Source organism: Archocentrus centrarchus, chromosome 4 (genome assembly GCF_007364275.1).
Source record: "Archocentrus centrarchus isolate MPI-CPG fArcCen1 chromosome 4, fArcCen1, whole genome shotgun sequence".
Lineage (NCBI taxonomy): Eukaryota > Metazoa > Chordata > Actinopteri > Cichliformes > Cichlidae > Archocentrus > Archocentrus centrarchus.
Window position 1 is genome coordinate 28,604,196 of NC_044349.1, and position 25,684 is coordinate 28,629,879.

The following is a 25,684-nucleotide window of genomic DNA, read 5'->3' on the forward strand; positions in this document are numbered from 1 at the left end:
TTACAAGATTTTCACGTTTTAGTTTTATAACAAAGTTTAGTTTGTTAAATTACAAATTTAAAAATGTGTGTGCGCTTTAGCATATTTCCTGTGCTCACAATCAATGAAGTACATAAGCGATCCTAAAAGAAAAGACACTGATCTAGACCAATTCACCAAAGACCTTTAAAAAAAAATGAATGTTATATAGGCTACTGTATTTTATTATAGATAATATACTTCATGTTCGGCGGGTCCTGTTTAATCACACTGATTGATACATTTCTGATGGACTTGATACAACTTTACTCACTTCCTGCTTTAGTTCCATCACTTCATCAGCGCGCTCCCTGAAGCATCACGTTCCTCCAACCTGTGGCGCCAATCAAATAACTTTTTCCGCGCGCCGAGCTTCCAATGACGCAGCCAAGTGTCAGCGCGAGAGGAGGGTGTGTGACACGAGCCTTCATATTTCTCTGACGTGAGATACAAGCTGTCAGAAGAGCAAGAAGTCAAAAAACAGACGACAACAAAGGCCAGCCAAAGAGGGAGATGAGAACCCTTCAGAGCCAAAGTCAGCGCGTAGCCTTCAGGAGCCCGCACAGCCTCAGCAGCAGCGCCATGAGTCCACTCAGCACTGCCAGCATCACCTTCGCAGCCCTACTCATCCTCACCATACCAGTCTGTCACAGTAAGTCAGCTTATTCTTAGATTATTCTTTATAAGGTTCTTTTTTTTTTCTTAACTAAAAAAGCTAAACAAAAACTTATATTTAAGATCACTGTGTTTCTAAAAGGACAAAATGAACCAAAGTTTAGTTTATTTTGACATAAAGTCGGGAAGCAAATCCACTAGAAACAAAATAAAAATTATTTGCAATACAGAAAATGGAATATTAACTTTAATACAAACTTATTATGTTATGTGTATGTTGTATATCAGTGTTGTCTAGATTTGGGTTATCTTTACATAAATCCTTTAATGGTATGTGGGAGCAAATGAAAAGATACAATAAATATGTCACTTCCCTGTAAAAAACAAACAAACTGTATTTTCAAGTTACAGTAAATCAGTCTATCCATCAGTCTGTCCATCATTTTCATTCCTAACTGATTTGATATCCAACTGGAAGAGACAGTTTAGTAAACAAACAAAACAAAAAGAAATCTAGTCATTCCAACCCTGAGTCTATGTGTTTACTACCTGACATAAAGTAACAAATGATTGAGACGTACATGGATGCAGACTGACAGCCACGTCTTCTCCAGATGTCAAAGTGATCTTTGAGTTTGTTCGTAATCTTTAGTAGTCGTTGTCAGTGTCAGCGCTGGAAGCTATTGACTTATTGTCTTGTGCAACAGTCATTCTCCAAGGTGCAAAATATTTGCAAAAATGTCTGTTTCTTTCATTCATGGTCATTTTGCAGGGCAGCTATCCCTGCAGGATTAAACCTCACATCTGCATGTTGGACAGTAGCTCTCTGCCTGTGAAAAGTCAAGCTCTTACCCTGCTAATGGATGTCCACTGCAATCATGTCGAAACACATGGGAGAACATATTTGTCATTAGTAGAAACATTACTGACCATGCAGCTTCCACAGTATCATAGTGCATTATTGCCATTCTTCAATAAAAGTATACTGTTGTGGTTATGCAAACTCTGTATTTAGTTAGTGTTATTAGAGTTTTTTTACAGGGGCTTTTTCCCAAAACAATTCACACATACTGCAACAGATATAGCTGAATATAGCCCCCCCACCCCGTTTTGCATGTTGTTTACCAGGGTGTTGAAACTCTAACAGTCTTGTCCTAAATGTGTGCTATACTAGTCTATTTATAACTGAGGATAACTAACTGCTAGTGAAGTGAATACTCTTAAGTTCCTAATTTCAAGAGCACAAGGTTTTGCATTTCAATTTGTAAAACAAAAACTGACTTACATTTGCACGTCTTGTGAAGATTGTATTTATTTATTTTCACTTTTACTGTAAGGGTGACATAAGAAGAAAAATCAATAAATTAAAAAAAAAGAAAAACAAGAGCTGCAGATACAAAACATTTTCCCATTATCTGCACTAGTATAGTAACAAAACAATGCTTGAAATCACTGGACATGATGGGGGCGGTGCAGGAATGGTGGTAGTGGTTGGGGGAGAGCGGCCGTGTGTGCCTCAGCCGTCCTCTGTGCTGTTCTGCATCTTCCTATATTCTGCTGTCTTCCCTTTGCCACTCTGTCACAGATCCTCACTTCTCTTTCTCGTTTATGGGCAGTCTGTTCCCCATATAAAGGTTTGCCTGAGTAGGCGCTGCCATTTTTCACAAAGCGTTTAATACAAGATCTATAAACATGTTTTCCACTACTCGTGACTTGCCTTGTGATGACTTGCACAAAAAAAGGGTAAAATCAGTCAGCTGAGAATAAATCAAATCAATTTCGATCATAAAGATACATTTAACTATTTCTCATTTCTTTAGAATATAGACAAGTGTTCTTAGTCATTTGAGTAATGTGGTAAAACATTTTGCAATTTAAGATTGTTTTAAATTTAATTTTTATTTGATGGGAACATTTTCACATATTGATTTGACAAATTCAACTGTATTCTGGGAACTGTACCGAAGGCTGTAAATCAGTCTTCTGTATTAACCATCTGTGTTGTTGTATGACACAAAAGGTGCTCCAGCAGATCTTCAGCAGGCCACAACAGATCAGAGGCAGCTACTCAGCAAGGTAAGGCACACTGAGTTCTTCGTTTGTTTTTAATCATTTCTGTTGGTGCATTCATCCATCCTCCTCTGTGCTGCTTCACAGATAGACGCCGTGTGCTCATCCTACCTCTCTGCAGACCTGAGGTTTTTGGTGAGTGGTGTGTGATCCTAAAAAAATTAAATTATTTAGACATATAATTACATGATGATATTATAATTATCTTAAAAACAACCACAACAAAACTCTCTGGTCTTTTTCCAGCCATCTGATGTCTTAGGGGAACTCTGTGTCTTGATGCTGGTTCAGAAATCTAAGGTACCTCAGACTTGTTTACTTGAAAAGTAACATGAAACACTTTTGTTTTGCAGAATTTGGTACAACAGAACTTTAATTATAGCATCATGTTAGAATTCACAAAGATGTCAAACTAAACGACAATAAAAATACAATATAAGCACTGTGCAATAATCATAATTTAAAGGGGACCTTTAAATCCAGCCCGATATCTTTAATGTTGGACTCTACTAGAGCAGATTTGCATAATTCATCGTTTAAACTTGTCTTGTGCTGGGATTTGGTGCTGCCTCACCAGCAGGTTCAAATTCCTCTGCTTTCATCTTAATCAAACTTTCTTTTGATTGGCTGCCCCTCGTAAACAACAGGTTTGAATGACATCGGTGGGGCTTCTTCTTTACAGCCACAAATGCATGATATGCATGAGATGACCATATTAAGGATGTCCCCTCTCGCTGACGCCGTACAGTGTCAAGAGAAAAAATGAAGCTGTCTGAAACCAAGTGTTTAGCGCAGTCTAAAGGCTGGGTGTTTGGATTACAGGGATTACTCACATGCAGAGGACTGAAAACTTATTTTGTTGTCGATGTTTTCTTGTCTGTTCAGGAGCTGAATGTGAGAGAAAATAGTAAAAGGGTAAGTAAATGTTTTCTCTCACTTTAATACATTGTCTGACATGGCTATCATTATAGATTACTTCCATAACATTAAACATAACCTGTATTGTGTTGTTTTTGTTTTTGTTTTTTTTGCATGGGTTTGGTTGTTGTTGTTGTTTTTTTTTCATGGATTTGGTTGTTGTTGTTGCTTTCTATATTCCTGCACTGCGTGTGCAGTTTTTTTTTCATTACTCTAGACCAGGGCTCTTCAGCTCCAGGCCTCGAGAGCCCCTGTCCTGCAGGTTTCAGATGTGTCTCTGCTTCAACACACCTGAGTCAAATATAGAAGTCATTAGCAGGACTCTGGAGAACTTGACTGCATACTGAGGAGGTGATTCAGCCATTTGATTCAGGTGTTTTGGATCAGAGACACATCTAAAACCTGCAGGACAGGGGCTCTTGAGGCCTGGAGTTGAAGAGCCCTGGTCTAGACCACAAGGTTCTGCCTTGCCAGTGGGAGTGGTAAGTTAAAAGATTGAACTGGACTCCTGCAGTATGCTTGACCTAAGAATGAACCTCTTACAACTACATCTGCACTTCTTGCTGTGACACTTCCTAATCAGCTGAATGTAGCACTATTGGATCTGTTAACACCGGCAATTTAAAGTACCTGCACCTTATTCCCCTAACCAAAAATGCATGCCGATCCTAATATATGCAAATATAAAATGAAATCTTGCCCTGTGTGTTCCCCGCATGTGAGATGCCTACAGGTCACAGAATGGCTTAACGGGCGGCTTAACTTCTTGGTTTCGTGAGAACCTGGATGTATTGGGTTTATCCCATCTGTCTGCCCCACACACCTGACAGCACAAATGTTCCATCAGAAACAAGGCAAAGGTTTCTAAAGTTGCAGATATTATTTTAAAACAAATTTTTACACTTAACTATGAGGAAAATATATCATTATATTTTTTTGATGATGAAATACAACCCTAGGTGATAATTTTCTGTCTAAAAAGGTTTTTTTTTTTGGCCATTTACCACATAACAACAGTCAAGCTAGATGCTGCAGGGAGCCTTTATCTGCAGCTATTATAAAATAGAGTGACATGTTCCTAGTGTGAAAAACAGATCTCATTTACAAACATTGTATTTATTTTCCTTAGTGTGCATTTATGCTTATTGAAGCAAAGATGGACACGAAATATACTTTAATGCACATCCAAAAACTTTTACTGAAAGAACACAACATTTTTTGTCCTGTCCCCCCCCCCACCCCCAACCTGTCACGGCAGATGGCTGTCCCTCCCCGAGCCTCGTTCTGCTGGAGGTTTCTTCCTGTTAAAAGGGAGTTTTTCCTTCCACTTGTCGCCAAGTGCTTGCTCACAAGAGGTCGTTTTGATTGTTGGGGTTTTTTTTTCTTTAATTATTGTAAGGTCTTTACCTTACAATACGAAGTGACTTGAGGCAACTGTTTATGATTTGGTACAATATAAATAAAATTTAATTGAATTTTTGCATCACCATCTGTGCGACATTAAATAATACAGAATGTTATCTGTTTATATACACATCACACAATATTGCACATATGGCATTTATATTTTTGTATTTCTGTGTAGCATGTGTTTGTGTGTTGAGTAGAGAAACTGTTTTTTTTCCTCTTTGCTTGCACATTCCATATTCTCTACTTTCTCTTTCACTGTTACTCATATTTGTGTATCTGCCTGTATCTGTGTGTGTGTGTGTGTGTTTGTCAGTCCCCTCAGTTGCACCCTCTTCTGCGTCTAGTTTCCCAACTAAATACTAGAAGAGAGAGAGGATTCACAGTGCATGTATGTACCAAAATGCAATCAGTGCCACAAACTATCATTAAATCCTGTTTTAATATCCCATGACACTGTGTGACAGCAGTTATGCAGAGTTACTGCTTAAAGGAGTTTATTTAGCTCTCTCAAGAGTAAATAGGACAGCACAGAAACAGCTGATGAACAGAATATGATAATTGCAGCAGGCACACTGAAAGCGGTTCAGTCCGTTTTTTTTTTTGTGCGTTTTCTGCAAATTTTGATAGTGAAATGTATGTGCGCCATTCTGTAATTGATTTCAGTGTGTTTTTCCACATCCTGAGCTGCCATGTCAATCATGCTGTGGCATATCAGAGAGCTCTCCTCACCCTGTGCAAACTCGCTCTACATTAGCTGTTCTTTCCCAGGCTGAGAGTAATTACGGTCTATAATTGGTGCGCCTCACAGGTGAATTCATCCCCCCCATTTACTATCAAGCACTGACAAACACAAAGTGGATAAAATGTGAGCAAGAAACATGGAAAGTGTTTGTTTTTGAGACTCCAGATGTGAATGTTTGAGTGAGTGCGTGCTGTTTGCTTTGCCAGTGAAGAGGTGCTGTAGTCATCAATATGTGCAAAAACTGAGAAACTCTTCTTTGTGGGAACTTGAATTAAAAAAAATTTTTTTTTGTTATGTGTTTTTACAGGCTGAACTCCAGGGACCTGGAGGAATCCAGAGCAGAGGCTATTTTCTCTATCGGGTATGATTATGTTAGTGCCTAAAAACAAGGAATTACAAACCCTGTAAAGTAGGAAAAACTTATACACTTTATTTACACTTACAGCCACGGAATGGGAGAAGATCCTTAGAATATGAATGAATTAAGGTAATGCTTCAGTTAAATATTTTTCCTGCCTTAATGATTGAAAAAAATTAAGTGACTTTTGAAAGGTTGTACATGAAATTTTGAGGAGAATGAAAGGTCTGAGTAAGTGACTGTACTAATTTGACATTATTATTTGATATTGTCATGCATGTGTATAGTTTCACACATTCCCTAACTGTTGTTCATATCCTGTCTTTAGTCTTTTAACGTTTGTACTTGGTTGGACCAGCCTGCTAGCACCGTATTTAGATAGAGTTTACATGGAAATTGTCAAATAATATCTGTGTGTCAATATCTTCTAACATATGCATTCTACATGTGTTTTAGGGTCTCCAGCTTTGATGCTTAGTGTATAAAAACAAAACAGACCCTGAGACCCAACTGCTGCACTGCCACTCAGCGATCCGGACTTCAATCACAGCCCTCTGCCTCTGCTGTATAGTGATGTTTGAATGTACACAAAGGATATTAATTAAAATACTATTCATTTGTCCAGATTTTATTTTGTGTTATCTGTGGGTCATTTTCATTAAAACTGCTGTACTATGACTGGGTGTAGTTGTGTAATTTTGTTTCATCCTGACCAGTGATCTTTCAGTACATTTGAAAACAGTGTAAAATATTTACAGCGAATCAATGAATTATGTTTTTAGGTGAAACATATTAGAAGTAATTTAAACATGATAAAAGGCTCTATTTGATATGAAATTATATTGAGTATAATTTTATTAATAATAAAGTTACAGATGATAAAGGAAGTTCCTAGTCCCTCACTCTTCTGAACAGAAACCTCAGTTGGTGCTGCTGTTTGGAGGTTAGAGCCTCTAAACCAGCACAGTACCTCAGTGGTTAGTTGGGATCTTTGTTTTTCTTGATCTCTTGTGGTGGTGTGTGTGTGTGTGTGCCAGAAACTTTGTTAGGTACACCTTGGGCTCCCCTTTGCTGTCAGAACTGCTAAATACTTTGTGGCATAGATTCGACAAAACTGGAAACATTCCTCAGAGACTTTGGTCCTCGTTGACATGATAGCTTTGCTATAGATTTGTCAGCTGCACATCTATGATGGGAATCTCCCGTTCCACCACATCCCAAAGGTGCTTTGTTGAACTGAGATCTGATGGCTGTGGGGGCCATTTGAGTACAGTGGACACATTTTCATGTTCAAGAACCAGTTGGAGATGATTTGAGCTTAGTAACGTGGTGTGTTATCCTGCTGGAAGCAGCCATCAGAAGATGGGTACACTGTGTTCATCAAATGATGGTCCACAACATTACTCAAGTAGCCTTTAGTGTTTAAATGAAGCTCAGTTGGTACTAAGAGGCCCAAAGTGTGACAAGAAATTACCCCCCACACCATTACACTACCACCACCCTGAACTATTGATACAAGGCAGGATGGATCCATGCTATCATGTGGTTTACACCACCGTCTGAATGTTGCAGCAGAAAGTGAGCTCAGAGATTCTCTTCTGCGTAGCTTGGTTGTAAGAAGTGGCTATATGAACTACTGTTGCCTTCCTATCAGTTTAAAGCAGTCTGACAAGGCATTTTTTTCCCCCCAGAAAACTGATGCTCACTGGATATTTTTCTCTTTTTCAGACCATCCTCTGTAAACCCTAGAGATGGCCGTGTGGTGAAAATCTCAGTAAATCATCAGTTTCTGAAATACTCAAGCCCTTCTGGCAGTACAAACCGTGCCACATTCAGAGTCTCTTAAATCACCTTTTCTTCCCCATTCTGATGCTCAGTTTTAACTGCAGCAGGTTTTCTTGGCCATGTCTACAGGCCTAAATGCACTGAGTTGCTTTTGTGTAATTTCCTGATTAGATATTTGGATTAACAGGCAGTTGAACAGGTGTACCTGATAAAAGGATTTTGTATAAGTGAGTATCTTCTTAATGCAGTGTTGCTGGCAGGATTTTTTTGGGAGTTAAAACTGCGTATTACAAACCATGGTACATAAATGTGTAATTACTACTATTAACAGTAGATGTCGCCATCATCAGCCAGTTAAAGTCTCTCTTTGGTTGGGTTCTGTTGTATCTGATGCTGGTCTGTTGCTTTAAAGTGTATATAATGTATATAATTTATTTACTGGTGACATAATGAATCTAAAAGTGTTGAAGTGTTGTTTACAGTAGTTTTTCCTGAAATTCAAAATTTCTTTTTCAAGCGTGACCTCACTATAATGCTGGCCTCTAGCAAACACTGTAATCAGTCTTTGAGACATCCAGATACAGAAAAGTTAAAGAAAGAGAAATGTCTTTTGCATTCTGAGTTTACCCTCATTACCAGCACATTTACATCAGACAGTGATGACACCATAAAAAACAATGTTTTCACCTTTAAAGTTTAATGAGTTTGAGAACCTGAAAAAAAAAAAAAAACAGGAGCAGCTATGTAAAATATCACAGGACCTCTGGCCAACTCAATAAAATAAAACCAAACTGCAGCACTTCATGCTGGACACCAGTCAACACTGAAAGGATACTTCCTATGTGCACGCAGTGGATTGTAGCCAGTCTGAAGACTATCATCTCATAATTGGAAACACAAAGTATTTTTTGACCAGACTGGCCATCTGCCATCCTTCCTGAGAGGTGAGAACATGTGAGTAAGAAATCACACAATAGTCAGTTGCAAATTTTTGTTCATCACTCAAAGTCAAAATAAATAAGTGGGTTCTGTACTAAGTTTTTCTGTTTATTTGCTGCTGCTGTCTATCTAAAAAAAAAAAAAAAAAAAAAATTGAAGGTGTTTGCAGGGGAGGCTTGAAGGAGAAACATGTTAATTTGAGTTATGTTGAGTCTGAGTTATGAAACACCTGGAGTTTATAAATTACAGCATTATTTTCTGTCTTTGGCATTTCATAATTAACCTAAACCCCTTTAAAGAGGATTTACTGTATAACAAAACACAAAGATGAATACTGGTGAATAAATCAGCATCAAATGTTAACATTGTCTCGCTGTAAACTGCATAAATTATGCGCTTTTTTTTTTTTTTAATCCTGAATAGTCAAACTTCTTGAACTTCTTAACTTTTAGCCAGTGCATTTACAAAGAATGCCAAGTTTAAATTTTTTTTTAAAGTGTGGGATTTTACTGTAGCCTAGGTGTGATAAACTTGGGCTAAGTGCCAACTTCTTATGCAAAGTTTTACAAGAATTATTTCTATTTCATTTTTTGCTTCCTACTTTGAATATTTTTATGGTTTTGTGTAAGATTTGGGGGGGGGGGGGGGGGGGGTCCTGTTCAATTTTGGAAAATCTAGTTTCAAAGTCCTAAAAAACAAAACAAAACAAAACAAAACAAAAACCTCCTAAACAAATAAACTGAATTTATCCCCAAAGTGTCGAAAAAGCGCAAAAACCCATCATGTGGCCAAAGGTGGTATTGCAGCATTTGCCACTTGCAGTACCCTGGAGGTGGCAAAAAAACATAAAGACACATGTCCAAAGGGCAAACAGAGATAACTTATACACAAATATGCCTCTGCTCAAACAAACTTGACTAACATATAGTATTGTAAAAAAGCTTTTCATTTTGTCCCTTGGCTGTGCATTTTAATGTAAAAATCTGGGATTCACCTTGAAAAATGGTAGAAAACAGGCCTAATACAAGTGGAATTTCTATTTTTTTAAATACAGCAAATAAAATATCCTGCTCAAACAAAGGAAAAACAGCACTCCTGAAGACTATTGAACAGTGAGTTTACAGTAAAAGGGGCCAATGTAATATGTAGACTTGGTTTTGTACATTAACCTAAAAAAGGAAGATGATTCAAAGGACTAGTTTTGAAATCTGTATGTCAAAAAGCACAGTTATTATAGTTTTCTGTCTTTCATTTGTCTTTGGTTTAATTTCAGTTGATAATCAGGTTTGTAATATCAGTCAAGGTTTTATTTTTAATAATGTGTGTTAAGTTTATTTTTTGAGTTTCAGTTTTAGTCTTAATATGAAGGGTGTTTGTCAAGTGCAACGTGTAATAAATTAAGTATTACTAATATTTTAAGACCTACTTATAGTAATCTAGAGACCTCAATCTCAGTAAACGTGAGCACCAAATTGGTGGTGGACCAATCTGAAAAAACAAAAACACAAAAACAACTAAAGACAATTTCTGTACATATATTTTTAAATTTATTTGGGCTAGTTCTGTAAAAACACGTTTTCTTTATCTTCCTTTTAAAAAGGTTTCAGTCAACTACAGTGTTATTGAACACCTAGCTACTTTTAGTTTTTAGTTTAGTTTGCATTTTATGAATGGATTTAGTTTACAGAGTTTAGCAGCCTTAACAAAAACCTAGTGATAGTATATATGAGTATTGTAAATCTGTATACATAAAGTAATTATATAAAATAAATTGTTTAAATTCAATATTTAAAAAAAAAGGTTCTAACATAAATAAACTTAGCACAAAAAGTAAGGAAATTTGTGCTTGGTCAGTTATCTCTTTGTTGTAACAGTGCTTCTGGCAATACATTTTATACTGTTAGAAAGCCTATTTGGTTCTACTTAAATTGTGCCACATTTATAAGGAAAATGCATTTGTGGGTTGAGCAGCACAGTTCAGCATGTGGGTTGTGACCATGAAAAACTTGCTAAATTGTCATATTCATACATATTCATATTCAAGCTTTAATATCTTGAATATGAATATGTATATTCAAGATATTATTTTGGGTTGTTTTAAAGAATATTATGTACCTTGCATGTGAGAAGCTATAAGCAAAATAGCAGTCGTCTACCTGCAAAATTGTGGTTTCTACATGGCTTCTGCTGTCAGAGGCTGGACATCTTAGGGACTATGTTAACCTAAGCTACACTCCCGAGAGTCCATATTCATAAAACCATAGTATCAGATATTTACCCTAAAATACGAAGGACAAAAGTAGTTTTCTAGATAGTGGAATTTAAAAATGGCACCCCTACCTTCAATAAAAGCCACTAAATCACTTTATTCTTTTTAAAACTTTAACAGATCCATATATATATATATATATATATATATATATATATATATATATATATATATATATATATATATATATATATATATACACAATATATAGGACAGTAAGTCGACCGAAAATATTTGACTTGTCATTATAGGCAGTTTGATTAAACTGTAATCAAAATACACAGACGTTTATAAAAAAAATATTTAAAAAACATATGAAGTTGCTATAATTTAAGCAACTACATCCTCCAGCTGATTAAATGTTTTTCGGGCTTCTTTTTTAACTTTTGGGGAGGTTTAAGGTACTGTAGGTAAATCTGGATATGGATCAGCCCTCTCTAACCAGGTGTGTTTGTGTTGTAAAGAGTGGATCTGTAGGTAGGTAGGCCCTTTTGGCTCCGGTTCCAGCTTGAGTGAGTCTGCCTGAGCGCTACGCAGTCAACCGTCTGCAGCGCCACAGACTGCAGGGATATCCCGATGAAAGAGGAGGCTGCTCAGGGTAAGTGTCACGTCGCAGCTGCCTGGGTCCGCTCCGTATTTGTGTCGCTTTTATCTGCAGCCTCTGTGAATATTATCGACGGGCGTAAAGGTGCAAACGGAACATTTTAGCTTCGGCTTGTTTAGTGACAGAGGCTGGCCAAAGGCCCGGTGACCCACATTCTTATCTAATGCTGCACGTTAGCTAGCTAGCTCAAAGTGGGTTGACACACATACAGTACAGTGTAGCAGGCGAGTCAAACGCTCGTTACGGTTTATTGTAAAGTCTCGAGCCAGCGGTGGAAAATACAGGTATGTCGTTTTTTGTTTTTGTTTTGTCTGTTTATTATTATTTTTTTAAATCGGATGAACATGCATTCACAGTGTGTGTCACACGTCTCAGGAAGTGTGTTAAACTATAAAGCTGTTGTTTTGTTACTGTAATTGGCGTTAGCGAAGCAAGCTAGGTGGCGTTAGCCTCCTAGCAATCAGTGCCCGGTGTGCCGGCCGGCATCACCGACAGCAGGAGACGGACGGCTAGATGAGCTGTACCTGTGTTTGTCACTTCAAGGCTGAAGTTGAGATTTTTTTTCTTTTTCATACGCGAACACTGTGAAGACCTCATCGGCATAGATTTCCACATTTACACCTACATTTGTTTTTTTTTGTTTTTTTTAAATTCAAGGACATGTCTTTTATTCCCCCCGTCGGTGTTAATGCATGTGACTGTGCCATTTATCTCCAAATTTCGAGCCCTGCTGCTCCTTATCCACCTTTTTATAAAATCGATCACATCTTGTCCAGAAGTGTCGCGACACAGCTGGATAATCGCTCGTACCTGCTAATGAGAAACTCTGTAGTGTGAGGGCGTCAGAAATGCTTTACTTGTGAACCTGCTGCCTGCAAATTAAACACACAGGAGAGCCATGGGTGCCCCCTGATGTAAAAAATAAAACACGATTTTTTTTTCTGTATTAAGCGATGTATTGTATAATGATTCATTCAGGGCAAGCCACCAGTGACCATATGAAATTTCTGAAACGGTCATTGCAAAGCTTGGATGGAAACTTTTCTTTTACCTTTTATCTCAGAATGAAACGAGTGCCTTTCCCTTTGACACTTACTGGATACACATCTCAGAAGAGTTTTAGTAATCACAGTAATTTTAGTCTATATAGTCTAATTCAGATTTGATAAAATATGACAGATGTGTTTTGATACAGTATAGAAACTAGTGAATAACCTGCCAACATGGGATCTTTATACAAAATATATTGAAATGATTTTCTATGCTTTACTGTGGTGACTTCCTTCTGAGACTCATTTGTTAATTTGGAGAAACACAGCAGTAAATCAGTATTTATTATTTGTCAGTGTAACAGCTTTTCATTTTTTTGCAAATGGCATACACTTCCACTTAAGCCTGCAAGCTGAAAAATAACTTTAATTATAATGCTGTCGTGATTAGAAAACAATTAGGGCCACTCTTAAGGTAGTTTTTGTTTTCTTTTTTACACTTACCCTTATTTTTGCCTATGGACCTAGGCAGTAAGAACGCAATAGCAAGGCTTTGATTCCATTGTTAATTAATAAATCCTCAGGGTAATATATTCCTTTCTGTCATCTTCCTGTAGATGTACAAGTAACAGATATGCCTATCTGGCATGATATTCATCGACCGATGAGTAACACTGGCAGAAACACCAACCTAAACTAATTTAGTAGCAGTTCTCTCTTCCTTTGTTTCTCTTGCAATGGAAAATGTTCCAATAATGGTCAGAAAAAGTAATCAAAGTCATCTTTGTGTGCTTTTGATTTAACTGCGTCTTAACTTCTCAAATATCATCATGGCCAGAAAGGTCCAACATTGCTCAAGCTGTATTAACTGATAAAGCTGTGTTTACAGACGGTATAGTCTCTCTGCTCCATTTTTACCCATAAATAGCTGTTGAAGCTGCTAGTGGAGCACGGAAAAATACTTTGACACCTTTTTAGTTGCTGGCACTAAATTGTGCTGCAGGTAAAGAGAGGAAGGAGAAATGTTCTTTCTCTCAGTGAATCCCTCTGCTTTAGAAGATTTTTCTGTTATCTATTTCTGCTTGGCATCTTAATTTAAACGTCACGTTTCTGGATTTTATCATAAAATCTCAACTATGTGTATACATTTACAGGCTAAAAGTGTTTGGTGTGAGATGCTGTGGTTATTCAGAATAAAAAGCAGCTGTAGATCGTGGCAGATTTTCTTTAAATGGAGGAGGAGTTGGACCTGGCAACACTGAGGTATGATGGAGGTAGAGGAACACATAGAGATTATATTATTACGTGCTATGCCTAATAATGCCTGTCATATCAAGCTTTTCTGATAGAGAGGAGCCTGTGTTGATTCAGATGCAATATTCTCTAGTAGGTTTCAGCCATTCAGAGGACTGATAAGAGGTAATGGTACTACTGGGTCTTTATAGCTATAGTTTTTACTGTTAGTCAGCATATTGGAGGGCTCTGCTAAATCTTGGAAGTTGCATTAGTCAGTCCATATTACAGTGTTTGTGTCTTCTTCTGTAATCGTCAATGGCATGGACTTGGTGGATTTCTGAACCGCACAGTGTCTCAAAGATGACTGCTATAGCATGAATGTCCTCAGTCATTTTTCTGCCAACGTCAGTGCTATAGCAACCATTATACAGAATTCAAGCAGCAGATTTTTGTTCAAAAGACTTTAATGTAACTGTTGAAATAGTCTTTGTAAGGTTCATTTCTTTAGTTGAGCTTAACCATGTCTTTGCTGAGTTGAGATTCTGAGGCCACTAAATTATGAACAGAATTAGTGACAAAGGGCAGCCCTAGTGGACCCCCCAGGAAAGAGTCTTAGTGCCGGCAATACAAACCACTATTGTAGCAAGACCATACACTGCATACGCCAGAAGCACCTCCCACAGAATACCTCCAAGGGATGTGGTCAAATGCCTCCAGAAATTCCCAGTCATTCTTGAATGTCCTCAAGAGCATAAAGAGCTGGTCCAGCATTCCGCAACCAGGATGAAGACTGCATTGTTCCTCCTGAATATGAGATTGGACTATCAGATGGACTCTCCTTTCCAGCATCAACCCGGGGAGGCTGAGGAGTGTGATTTCCCTGATAGTTGGAGCACACCCTCTGGCACCCTTTCTTGAAGATGGGATCCGCCACCCCAGTCTGCCAATCCAGTGGGACTTCTCCAGATCTCCTTGCGATGTTGCAGAGGAGTGTCAACCAAGACAGCCCTATAACATCCAAGAACTTGGGGCAAAACACATCCACCCCAGGGCCCTTGCCACCAAGTGGTTTAACTAAGTCAGTGACTTTGTCCCCCTTGCATCCTGCTTGGCCTGCCTGGTGATGGTCACTTGCCTCCAGAGTCCATAGGCTAACCAAACCCGATAGGACTCCTCCTTCAGCTTGATGGCTCCATTCACCTCTGGTGTCCACCATCTGATCTGAACATTACCAGGACGACAGGTACCAATAATTTTGCAGCTATGGCTCTGTGCAGCTTCCTCAGCAATGGAGGTGTGGAACATGGTCCATTCAGACTCAATGTCCCCAGCCTTTCTCAGAATGCTGACGAAGTTCTGCTGGAGGTGGGAGTTGAAGATTTTTGGGTGCACCAGGCCTGTCAAGGATCCTCCCCTGCCACCTGATCCAACTCACTACCAGGTGGTGATCAGGTGGCAGCTTGGCTCCTCTCTTCACCTGAGTATCCAGAATATATAGCCACAGATCTGATGATACAATTACAAATTGATCATTGACCTGTGACTTAGGGTGTCCTGGTGGCATGTGCACTTATGAGGTATAATGGTGGTTTAGACTTGGTGATTGTTGTTGACAAACTGATTTGTACAGAAGTCTAATAATAGAATGTGGGTTTAGATTGGGCAGGCTGTTCCTACCAATCACATGCCTCTAAGTCTCACTGTCGTTGTCCACGTTAGTGTTGAAGTCTCCCAGTAGGAGAGTGGAGTTGCCAGATGGGGCACCCAGTGACACCAAGAAGGCTGGGTACTCTGAATTGTTGATTGGCATGTAAGCATAAATGACAGTCAGGACCCATTCCCAACCCGAAGCGCATGGAAACAACCCTTTCGTCCACTGGGGAAAAAAACCCACGTACAGGCAGAGAGCCAGGGTATACAAGAATACTCTGTCCTTCATCTCTCACCAAGGGCAATTCCAGGCTGTAACAGAGTTCAGCCCCTCTCCAGGAGACTGGTTCCAGATCCCAAACTATGTGTTGAGGTGAACCTGACAAGATCTAGCTGGTATCTCTCAACCTCACAGATTAGTTCAGGGTCCATCCCCACCAGAGAGGTGACGTTCTGTGCCCCTCATAGTAGCTGGGAATTGCACTGCCAGGCCTCCTGTCCTTGACTGCAGCCCAGTGTACATTGCACCTGACCCCAATGGTGCCTTCTGTGGTGAGCTCACAGGAGGGTGGGCCAGTGTCTCCACTTCGAGCTGTGCCCAGCCACTGGCTGCTCCCTCTCGAGTATACACTCGATGAAACTGGTTATTCAAAATCTCACTAACTGAAATCAGCTACTGGATTGCTCATGTTCACTGTATTGACGGTAAAGGGAGGAAGCAGGAAGTTCACTGTATTGCCATGCAGTGCTAGAGTAGGCTATGTGCTGTTTTGTTTTTTATAGTAGTTTTAGACAACACTGGAGGTGAGTGGCAGGGCCAAGACCATATCTTGCTTTCTGAATAAATTTATCATTTGTATGTAAATGTATTGTATGATATTAAAGATGACGCCAATATTATTTAAATAATGTCCTGATGCCAAGAAAGTCTGTACACTGTTAAACAGTACAATTACATGCTATGTAATTTTATTGAAACCATTATTAATTACCCAAAGTAATTAATTATGTTCATAATTTGTTTTTCACACAGAGCAGTGTTAAGTGAAATATTAACAAGCTCATAAAGTTTTCTCTTTACTGTCCTCAAGCCTTCAGAGGACAATGATCACTGACAGCAGCATTAACTGTAGAGGAATGCTTTTGCCACACAGGATTGTGTCAGACTGACCTTTCACTGACTTTTCCTCTTCATTCACAGACTTTGTCAGCAGTTGTTTCTTTGTGTGACCTAAACAAACTAGTTCCATTTCTTGGTAAACAATTTATCTGTTTGGAGTTTGGCTCAGTGATATTGGACTAATGTGAACTGATGAGGCGCAGGGGGAGGCTTGTTTGATGTTGACCCTTTGAACTTGTAGAAATGTGTTACTGAGATAACTGTATATGTGTGACAGATATAAGGACTGAACTACATTCTCGTGTTTTTATTATACACATTATTTGTTTTACCAGAATGGATGATTAATAGCAAGGCCACCTGACCATATACAAAGCCCATTCATTCAACACAAGTGTCACATCATTGATCAGCTGATATAGGCCTAAACAATATCAATAATTCATCAATAATTTCTCCAAAGTATCAAATAAATAATTACCTACATGAAAAAAGTTATTCTGTCAGTTTTACGATTACAGTACACCAAATACCCTTTTTTTTTTTTTTTCCAAAATGTGACATGATCGGCAAAAAGTTAAGACTATAAAGATCATTTTGAGCTATATTTGATCAAACTCTTTTGCGATTTACACCCACACGCAACACCAAGAAGTTGGCTGTTTATGCTCTGTTTTGAAAATCTGCCTGACGATCATTTAAGTCACAGCTCACGAGATTTCAGCTCTGCGATTGGCCGAACTACATCAACTCATTTTTAGACTTGTCTGACCATGTGGTGCTTGTTTATATTTTGCAAAAACATCAAATGTTATGTTTTGAAGCTGTTATGACTGGAAACTTTATGAAGCACTTGAGACACTTCTGTTTTTTTTTTTTTTCTGCCATAACCAGAGTCTCGTCCCAAATGTCTATTACAGAGAATGTATGAATTTTGATGATAGTTTTTTGCCCATAAATTTGTAACCTCTTGACCGATTTTTAAAAATTCAAAAAGCATCAGATTTGTCTTGAATTGCTCTATCTTTTGGGACCAAAATAAAGAGAATTTAACATAATTTAAAAATCAGGTGGCCTTGCTATGATTGGTGAACCAAAAAAAACAAAACAAATACTCATGCAATGTAGTCCTGCTTATATATTTTTTTTCATTACAATGTTATCATAAGTTAAATGTCATAATTTAAATTTGAATGTAGTAATAAAATCCTAAAATATACACTACAGAACAAGAATAACAGTTTTTTCTGACAGCAGCTAATTCTTGTAAAAATGAAGAAGTTGACCTACATGGAGATTAGGGGCGATCAAAAACTGCCTTAGAATGATGCTATCTGATGTTACTATGATGAAAAAAAAATGGGTCAAGTCTATTGGGTTTTCCCTAAAAAGTGATCTCAATATTGCCAGCAATACCACTCATGATTTCATGTTCCTCAAAATAATACCCCCCCTTTAGTAAAAGACTAAAGCTCTGAGAAAGAAAAGAACAAACAGAAACCAAATACATGATCTGAACAAAGTTTTGAGGTGTTGGAAAACAAGGAAGTTGATTTAGTTGCATCTTATTATGTTGCCTAAGCTGACCCCAAGCTTTTATATTTATGTCACTAAGTCTGTACTTAGACATATTTATACACTACTGTTTGTTTGAGGTTATAGTGTTTTGCACCCTGTAGGCTGTAAAAGCATCATGTTGCTATTTCACAATAAGTAAAGTCAGCTAAATATGGAAGGAAACTAGAACACGCATTCATTATTGCTGAAACAAAAAGCTGATGAGCTGAGGAGTCTTTCACATTTAAAGTTAATTAAAAGTTTTGCTTATCAGCATGAAGTCAGGTATCAAGAAAAATACTAAAATGTTTGGTTCTTACTGTCGAGAATTTGCATTTTTTTTTTCCCCCAGTTAAATTCTATTGTGCATGTTTTAATATTTTTGATTTCTTTTTTTAAATAAAAGATATGGATTTAATTTCAGGCAAATGTGATAAGTTTTGTTTACACTATTTTCTTTTGTCTTAATCATAAGCAACTGAAAAGTTTAAAAAAATACTAAATGGATGAAAGCATCTATGAGCTCAAGTATCAGTGATTTATATTCTTCTGCGGACAAGTCCGCACGGTCACAAAAAACAGGCAGGCACACAAACATCCACACAGACCCTCGCGCTCACCTGATGACAAAATTTACGTCACGTGGATCCTAACGGACTTGCGGACGTGGAAAGTGTAATCCTGGCCTAAGGCACACAAAGACGAGATGCTAGCAGCTGGTGATGTGACCCAAATGAAATCAAATGACTCAACTGAGCACTCCAAATGACATGAAGGACAAATGGTGGACAGAAGTTACTGAGGCGGTTACATGGTGGTAAAGAAGGGCTTTGAGCAACCCAAGATACAGCATAAGAAAATATTTTTCAGTTTCAATTGTATCATGTAACAATAGTTATTGTTCTGGTGCTCAAATACACCTTCATTACTTTTTCTTAAGATGACACAAACTAACGTTCAGGTCAAGATATTTTTATTTACATTGTCTGAAAGAAGACCCTTTTCAAGCTCATGGCAGGGGCTTGAGGGTGTGAATGAATTTTGAAGATTTGTGTGTGTGTGTGTGTGTGTGTGTGTGTGTGTGTGTGTGTGTGTGTGTGTGTGTGTGTGTGCGGTGTTGTATTATTTCTGCAGTGCTGTGGGAGGCTCACGTTGACCCAGATGTTTTAGTTCTGATTCAGTGATGAGTCCTCTTCCTGTAAGCCACTAAGTTGTAATTTTAGCTTTTCTCTCTCTTCAACAGGTGAAGAATTTGGACAAGATTTAACTCTAAGATTTAAGGTGAAGCAGTTGGCCAATTAAGCTCCGCTCAAAGACACAAGGTAAGACTCTTGGAAACTGACGGTATATTTTGCTTCTGGTTGCAGCAGTGGACTGTTTACAGTTTATCCATATTCATCTGGGTTAATTAGGCTGTTTGAAGTCTAGTTCATTAGACACTATTACAGAGCTGTTATTCAGCCATGTTTCAGTAGAGCTCTATTTTTGATTTGCAGTCTGTCGTGGAAATGATGAATATGGAAAGGAGAATGGTGTTGATTGAGTCACCAGAGAATTTAAAATGAATTTCTCATGTGAATATGCAAACTAGTTCACTTCTTTGACTACATTTTACTATATTCTTGATTAGCCTGTATCACTACTGTTTCTGTGATATGCAGTGTTTCATTAAGCTCTCCAAAGTTGTAGTAGAAGAGGCCAAGTCTGGATAATGAAATCTACATAATATTTTCTGGATTTATCTTTTTCTGGTTAATAGTTAAACCTAAACTGAAAATCTCTTTCATAATTTCAGTCTGGATGCCTGATGTAAATCTGTTATTAAATAGATTTGGTTTAAAGAATGGGTTAAGGTAGCCTTAACCCATTAGTTTGGCAGTAAACATTATAGAATTCCCCAGCTGCCGTTTTTATTTATTTTTTGATGATGATTCCCCATACCTCTTCCCTGTGTCTCTGGTTATGCCAACAGCTGCTTATATAGCTTCAAGTGCAGCAGACTTAGTAACCTCATTTTTTTTAACTCGGTGTCATGATTGTATCAGAAAACACAATATACACATTGGAAAATTGGATGTTGTGCAGTAAATAGGAAAAATGATTTTATTTATACACACCCTTTATTTCAACCTTTCAGTCACAACTACATAAAATGTAACTTCATACAGCTTGTTAAAAATATCTACAATTGGGTCACTTAACATTTCAATGGCTTTAGTGGCTTACAGGCGTTTGTCTTTATGGAAGTTTTGCTCCAACATAAATGAGCAGCTGATGTTTTATTGTTTAGAAGCTGAGAGGTTGTTTACTGAAGTATGTTAAGTTTTAATCAAAAGGACTATTTCTTCTTCAAACATTAAATTTTGACACTAACATTGGAATCTAAATATCTAATTCAATAAATCAATCAGTCTAGTTAAGCCTAGCTAATGCAAAAGAAGCCTATAGATAGGCATGCCCATTGCATCATCAAAGCTGCTTATCAAGACAGGATAAATGACATCTGAATTAAATTAAAAGATCTCTTTAGAAAAGAAGACAAAAAGATTTGGTTAGATTTGGTTAGATCTGTTGGTTTTTTGGTAGTATATACAGATCTAGAATGACTGAATTTTTGCTTGATTTGATGATTGCCTCTTTCCCAAAGTCAGCTGGGATAGGATTCAACATCTCACAACCTTGAATGTGACAGACGGTTAAGAAAATGGATGGATGAGTTTAGAATTCTTTATAGCTATTGATTAAACAATTAATTGATTCAGCTCTACTGACATGTACTGACAATGATGTTTACTACAGTGCATGTCTACATAGGCCTTGTGAGACTTATCAGATCCTATATGTATGTGTAGTGGCAGTAGACAATGGCAGAGTGCTCTCTTCATCTGAAGTTGACTGCAGTCAATAAGACTTTTGGCTGGAGAAAAGCTGTTTGGTTGTGCCCTGATCTGTGGAGGAGACTGTATGGTTTCTAAACCATCTGAAAAAGGACAAGAACATAATCTAAGACAGAACAGTCAAGTAATATCATTACTTGTGTAGGTTTTCTTTTCCTTCAGCTTTTTTTTTTTCTTTTTTTCTTTTTCCAGAGCACTACTGCTTTCTATGGTGGGAATAAAATGTTGATTCTTATTTAAGTGGTTGTCATTTTGTGGTCAAATATTGGTCTTATGACTATAGACTGTGGTCATACAGGGTTGTAAGTCCACATTCAATTTTGATTGCTTCCCCTGCACTGCCAGTTGTCCTCCTGAACTCCAGTGACCCACTTGGCATCAGGATTTAGGCCCCTGGCTCAGGTTCTGCTCTTCTGGGAGAGGAGGGCAGCAGTAGTTAAGGGGCCCCTGCCAACCACTGCTGCTTGCATCTCAAAGATTCCTGTCTGTGTGCTGGGGATTGAAAATGCAAAACAAAGGCTCCTTTTGTGCTGCTGGGCCTGCGGATGTGTGCGCAGTGAGTGGAAACACAGCTGGCTGCCCTGTGTTGAGTTTGGTTGGTACAACTGTGCTGCAGACTGGTGGGGATTTGTTGACAAGCTTGTGTTGTGGATTTTATTGCTTATAGGCCAAATGACTGTGACATTATTAAAACCTATGCATCTTCCATCAGCCAGAGGAAAACAGCTCTGCCTGTAAACTGAGGGAATCGCATCATTAATTGCTGTGTGGATGCCACCAGGATGTGCAGACCTTGAAGCTGTCTCTCACAGGATGTGTGACTGAGTAATTTATTCACCAAAGTGGTGTTGTTGATTTGTGTGACCTGCTTGGCAGCGAGTTGCTATTGCTGGTTGTTAAAACTGCATAATATTATCCTAGATATTTCCTAGCACTTATACTGTAGCAGAATGAATGCCCCTTTCTTCCTTATCTTGTCCTAATCTGAGTATCAGATCTGTTTTGCTGAAAATGGTATGAGAACAGAAGGTGATACTTATCAGCACCTTGAGTTTTTAAGTTTTAAATGGTTTACTGATTTTTCTAGAAATCTTGTTAAAGCTGTGGTCTATGTTGTGAAACCTGGGATCAATGAGAGTTAACAAATCCCCTGTTGTCGGGTATCGGGTTTCTGACATAAATGATGAAGAAAACATAAAGGTTGCTATGAAACCAGAGTTCACCTAATCATGTGACACGAGACCTATTGGACAGTGTTATCTGCAGTTTGAGTTCAAACTAATAGAAAAATGTGCCTTGTAAACTGATTTGATAAGCTTAAAAATAAATTTTTTTTTTTAATTATGTAGGGCACTGGATTGTATTTTAGGCTTAAGGAAAGAGTCTAGAGAGTCGTCAAATTAGGTTTCTAATTGGCTGAAAGACCTTTCAAATTAACTGAACAGCCACTTAATGTGTGAGCACTTAATGTTTGCAAGACCACCTGATTTGGTGTATAGACAACTTCCTGGTTGAGTTTAATCTTTAGTTATAAACGGATTGGTATGCAGAATCTTTTGGCAAAGGACAAAATTTTTGATACTGGATTTTTTTCTAGTTTCTGTAGTCAGTTGTCTAATAGTGCTTGGACAATCAAGCATTTAATAAAGCTTTGGTTGCAAGGAGGTAAACTATTAGTTTAGAGAGCAAAAGAGGCAACATATTTGCTGAAATGGAATCACAAAACAATTTTCTATTTTCTGGCAACTATTATGGTTTTTCAAATGTATCTACATTTATAAATGACCAGCTCAAAATAGAGAGTCTTTGCCAAAATATTCACTGCTAAAAACAGGAGTGACAAAATATTGCCCATCATACTCGCAGGATAAGTCATTGAAGATAGCTAGTTGGTTCTCTGATTGTCTTGTATAAATTATTAATTTATTTGGTTTGGTTCTATGAATGTAAAAGGATAACTTTTCATTAGTAGCTGTCCACATGCATGTAACCCCAGACTTACTCAGTTCTTTAAATGTTTTGAAGAGAGAAGACTGGCAAACACAACTAGCAAAACTAGGAGGGCGCTCAGTACAGCACATACCTCACCCACTCCAAATTGTCTGTGCCGATACTACGCTAGATACCACCCAAAGTTGTCATACTCCATCATAAATTACTAGATCACAATAACTAGAATTTTATTTTATTGGGTTTTAAATACTGTAAAATAAGATTTTTGCATTTTTATTCAAAAAATTAGATCCACACGAACAGATAATGGCATATATGTACCCTAATGGTATCCTCAAAAAAAAAGAAGAAAAAAAAAAGAGATATGAATTATATATTTGTATGTTTTTTTGTTTTTTTGGTCTGTAGAGTTTGTAGTTCGCATTGCATTATTGTATTTTAATTTGAAATAGAAAAAGACAATGAATTATCAACAGTTATTGTTTATACCTGAATACCAAATTGCATGACAATATATGAAAAATTCAGTGAAATATGAATTTTAAAAGTTCTGCAATGATGAGATGGGGATTTTTAAAAATTTTTTATTGACCTTGACCTTTTGACCTTGAAAATGAACTCGTGTTCTTGAGTTCCTAAGGAATATTTCCACAAAGTTTCATGAATTTTGGTCCAAAACTAGGGGTGTGCGATATATATTGTCTACAATAATATCTTAATTGCTGTGCTAACAATGCATGAGCTGATGTTATCGAATATGCTACTGACTGGGGAAAAAAAACAATCAAAACACCTCGACTCGATGGGTTCACTACTTCGTGCTTTAGTATAGGCTGCTGCGCGTGCACATTGAGAGTGCCCATACTGTGTGCTAGCACAGCTGCCTAAACACACCTAAAGCTGGAAATGAGTGAACACACTGCGCCAGGGGAAGAAATTCAGACATTGCCATCCTTGCAGTATACTGACTTAGATTTAATTCCTAGGCAAGGATCATCTTCACTCGTGTGGAGGTGGTTTGGATTTGAAAAGACTGACACTGCTCAAAAGACAGCAGTCTGCAGACTTTGTAAGAAAGCGGTTGCTGTTAAAGATATCTCAACAACTAACCTGTTCCATCATCTCTGAACAACAATTATTAATATCCTTAGGCGGCACAGAGGTGTAGTGCTTAGCATTGTTTATCTCACAGCAAGACGATCTGGGTTTGTTTCCTGGTCCGGGCTGTTTTGTGTGGAGTTTGAATGTTCTCCCTGTACTTGTGTGGGTTTCTTCTGGGTTCCTCCCACAGTCCAAAGACATGCATGTTAGGTTGATCGGTCACTCTAAATTGCCTGTAGGTGTGAATGTGTGCGTGAGTGTGTGTTGGCCATGCGATAGACTGGTCACCTGTCCATGGTGTAGCCCGCCTTCGCCCGATGACGCAAGTTTAGGAAGTGCAAGCTAGTAAAATATAAGACTTTTACAAACACATTTTAAAAAATAATGCAAAATATTGTTTATTATCGTTATCGACAGAATTACTGAAAATATCAAGACATTTTTTTGTCATTATTGCACAACCCTACATTGCATACATTTCATTGTTATGTAGATGATGCCCAGATTTATCTCTCCATGGAGCCAGATGACACAGATCAATTAGTTAAACTGCAGGAATGTCTTAAATACACAAAGGCCTGGATGACCTCTAATTTCCTGCTTCTAAATTCAGATAAAACTGAAGTTCTTATACTTGCCCCTACAAATCTTAGAAACATGGTGTCTAACCAGATACTTACTCTGGATGTCATTACTTTGGCCTCCAGTAATGCTGTGAGAAATCTTGGAGTAATTTTTGACCCAGACATGTCCTTCAATGCACATATTAAACAAATTTTTGCATTTGTGCAATATTTTTAAAATTAGAAACATCCCTGAGTGATGCAAAAAGCTGTTTCATGCATTTATTACTTCTAGGCTGGACTGTTGTAATTCATTATTATCAGGCTGTCCTAAAAGCTCCCTGAAAAGCTCCCTTTAATAATTTTTGTAATAATTTTTTTTCTAGCAGCAAGGAGGATGCTGTATTGTTTTGACTCTAGTGTGACTGAGCCATAAATGAGAGAGAAATATGAAAGGCCAGGCTAAAAGCCTAAAAAAAACCCTAAAACACTGAAACAAACAAAAAAGAAAACAGCCAAAACTGAGCACAGTATAATGTCTGAGATTAAATATCGTCTGTACAAATTGCAAGTGTATTTAAGGACCTTAAATCACATTCTTCAATTATCAAACTGTATAGTAAATTATTGCTGAAATGTGTGGCACTTTGTACCTCTAGAGGTACAGGTAGAGTAACCTAAGTAGTGCTCCAGCATCTATCTTTCCTTGCTGGCTGACATCCACACACCAGTGCAGAAAGTGAATATGCATTGCAGCTGAGTGGTTATATTCCAGTTTACATTACCACAGCACACAAAGAACCATTTTTCATTTTCAAATTACAACAGAACTGCACTGGCATGTGTCTTGCTTGTTTACAGCTTCCTATCACAGAAACAGGGTGAGGGGT

The 25,684-nt window shown here is 37.9% G+C and overlaps 2 protein-coding genes across 3 annotated transcripts in view; both read left to right on the forward strand.

Annotated features, from left to right (window-relative positions):
- The first annotated feature begins 421 nt into the window (after window positions 1-421).
- Window positions 422-6,807, forward strand: nmu (neuromedin U). Its single transcript, XM_030728148.1, has 8 exons — window positions 422-670; window positions 2,654-2,709; window positions 2,791-2,838; window positions 2,950-3,003; window positions 3,589-3,618; window positions 6,081-6,134; window positions 6,219-6,260; window positions 6,588-6,807. Exons 1-7 carry the CDS (start codon window positions 532-534, stop codon window positions 6,252-6,254), a joined length of 417 nt encoding a protein of 138 aa, XP_030584008.1. The 5' UTR covers window positions 422-531; the 3' UTR covers window positions 6,255-6,260; window positions 6,588-6,807.
- A 4,830-nt stretch (window positions 6,808-11,637) lies between these two features.
- The window catches only part of clocka (clock circadian regulator a), a 32,681-nt gene continuing 18,634 nt past the window's right edge, over window positions 11,638-25,684 (forward strand). For both annotated transcript variants that reach the window (XM_030727310.1, XM_030727311.1), the window contains exons 1-2: window positions 11,638-11,722; window positions 19,524-19,602. The gene's annotated coding sequence lies outside the window, so the exon portion shown is untranslated. The remainder of the gene's footprint in view (window positions 11,723-19,523; window positions 19,603-25,684) is intronic.

Coding starts and splice junctions, on each gene's coding strand:
- nmu (XM_030728148.1), top strand. CDS start 532: ATGAGAACCCTTCAGAGCCAAAGTCAGCGCGTAGCCTTCAGGAGCCCG. Junction 2,839..2,949: donor CTGCAGACCTGAGGTTTTTG/GTGAGTGGTGTG, acceptor GTCTTTTTCCAG/CCATCTGATGTCTTAGGGGA. Junction 3,619..6,080: donor TGAGAGAAAATAGTAAAAGG/GTAAGTAAATGT, acceptor GTGTTTTTACAG/GCTGAACTCCAGGGACCTGG.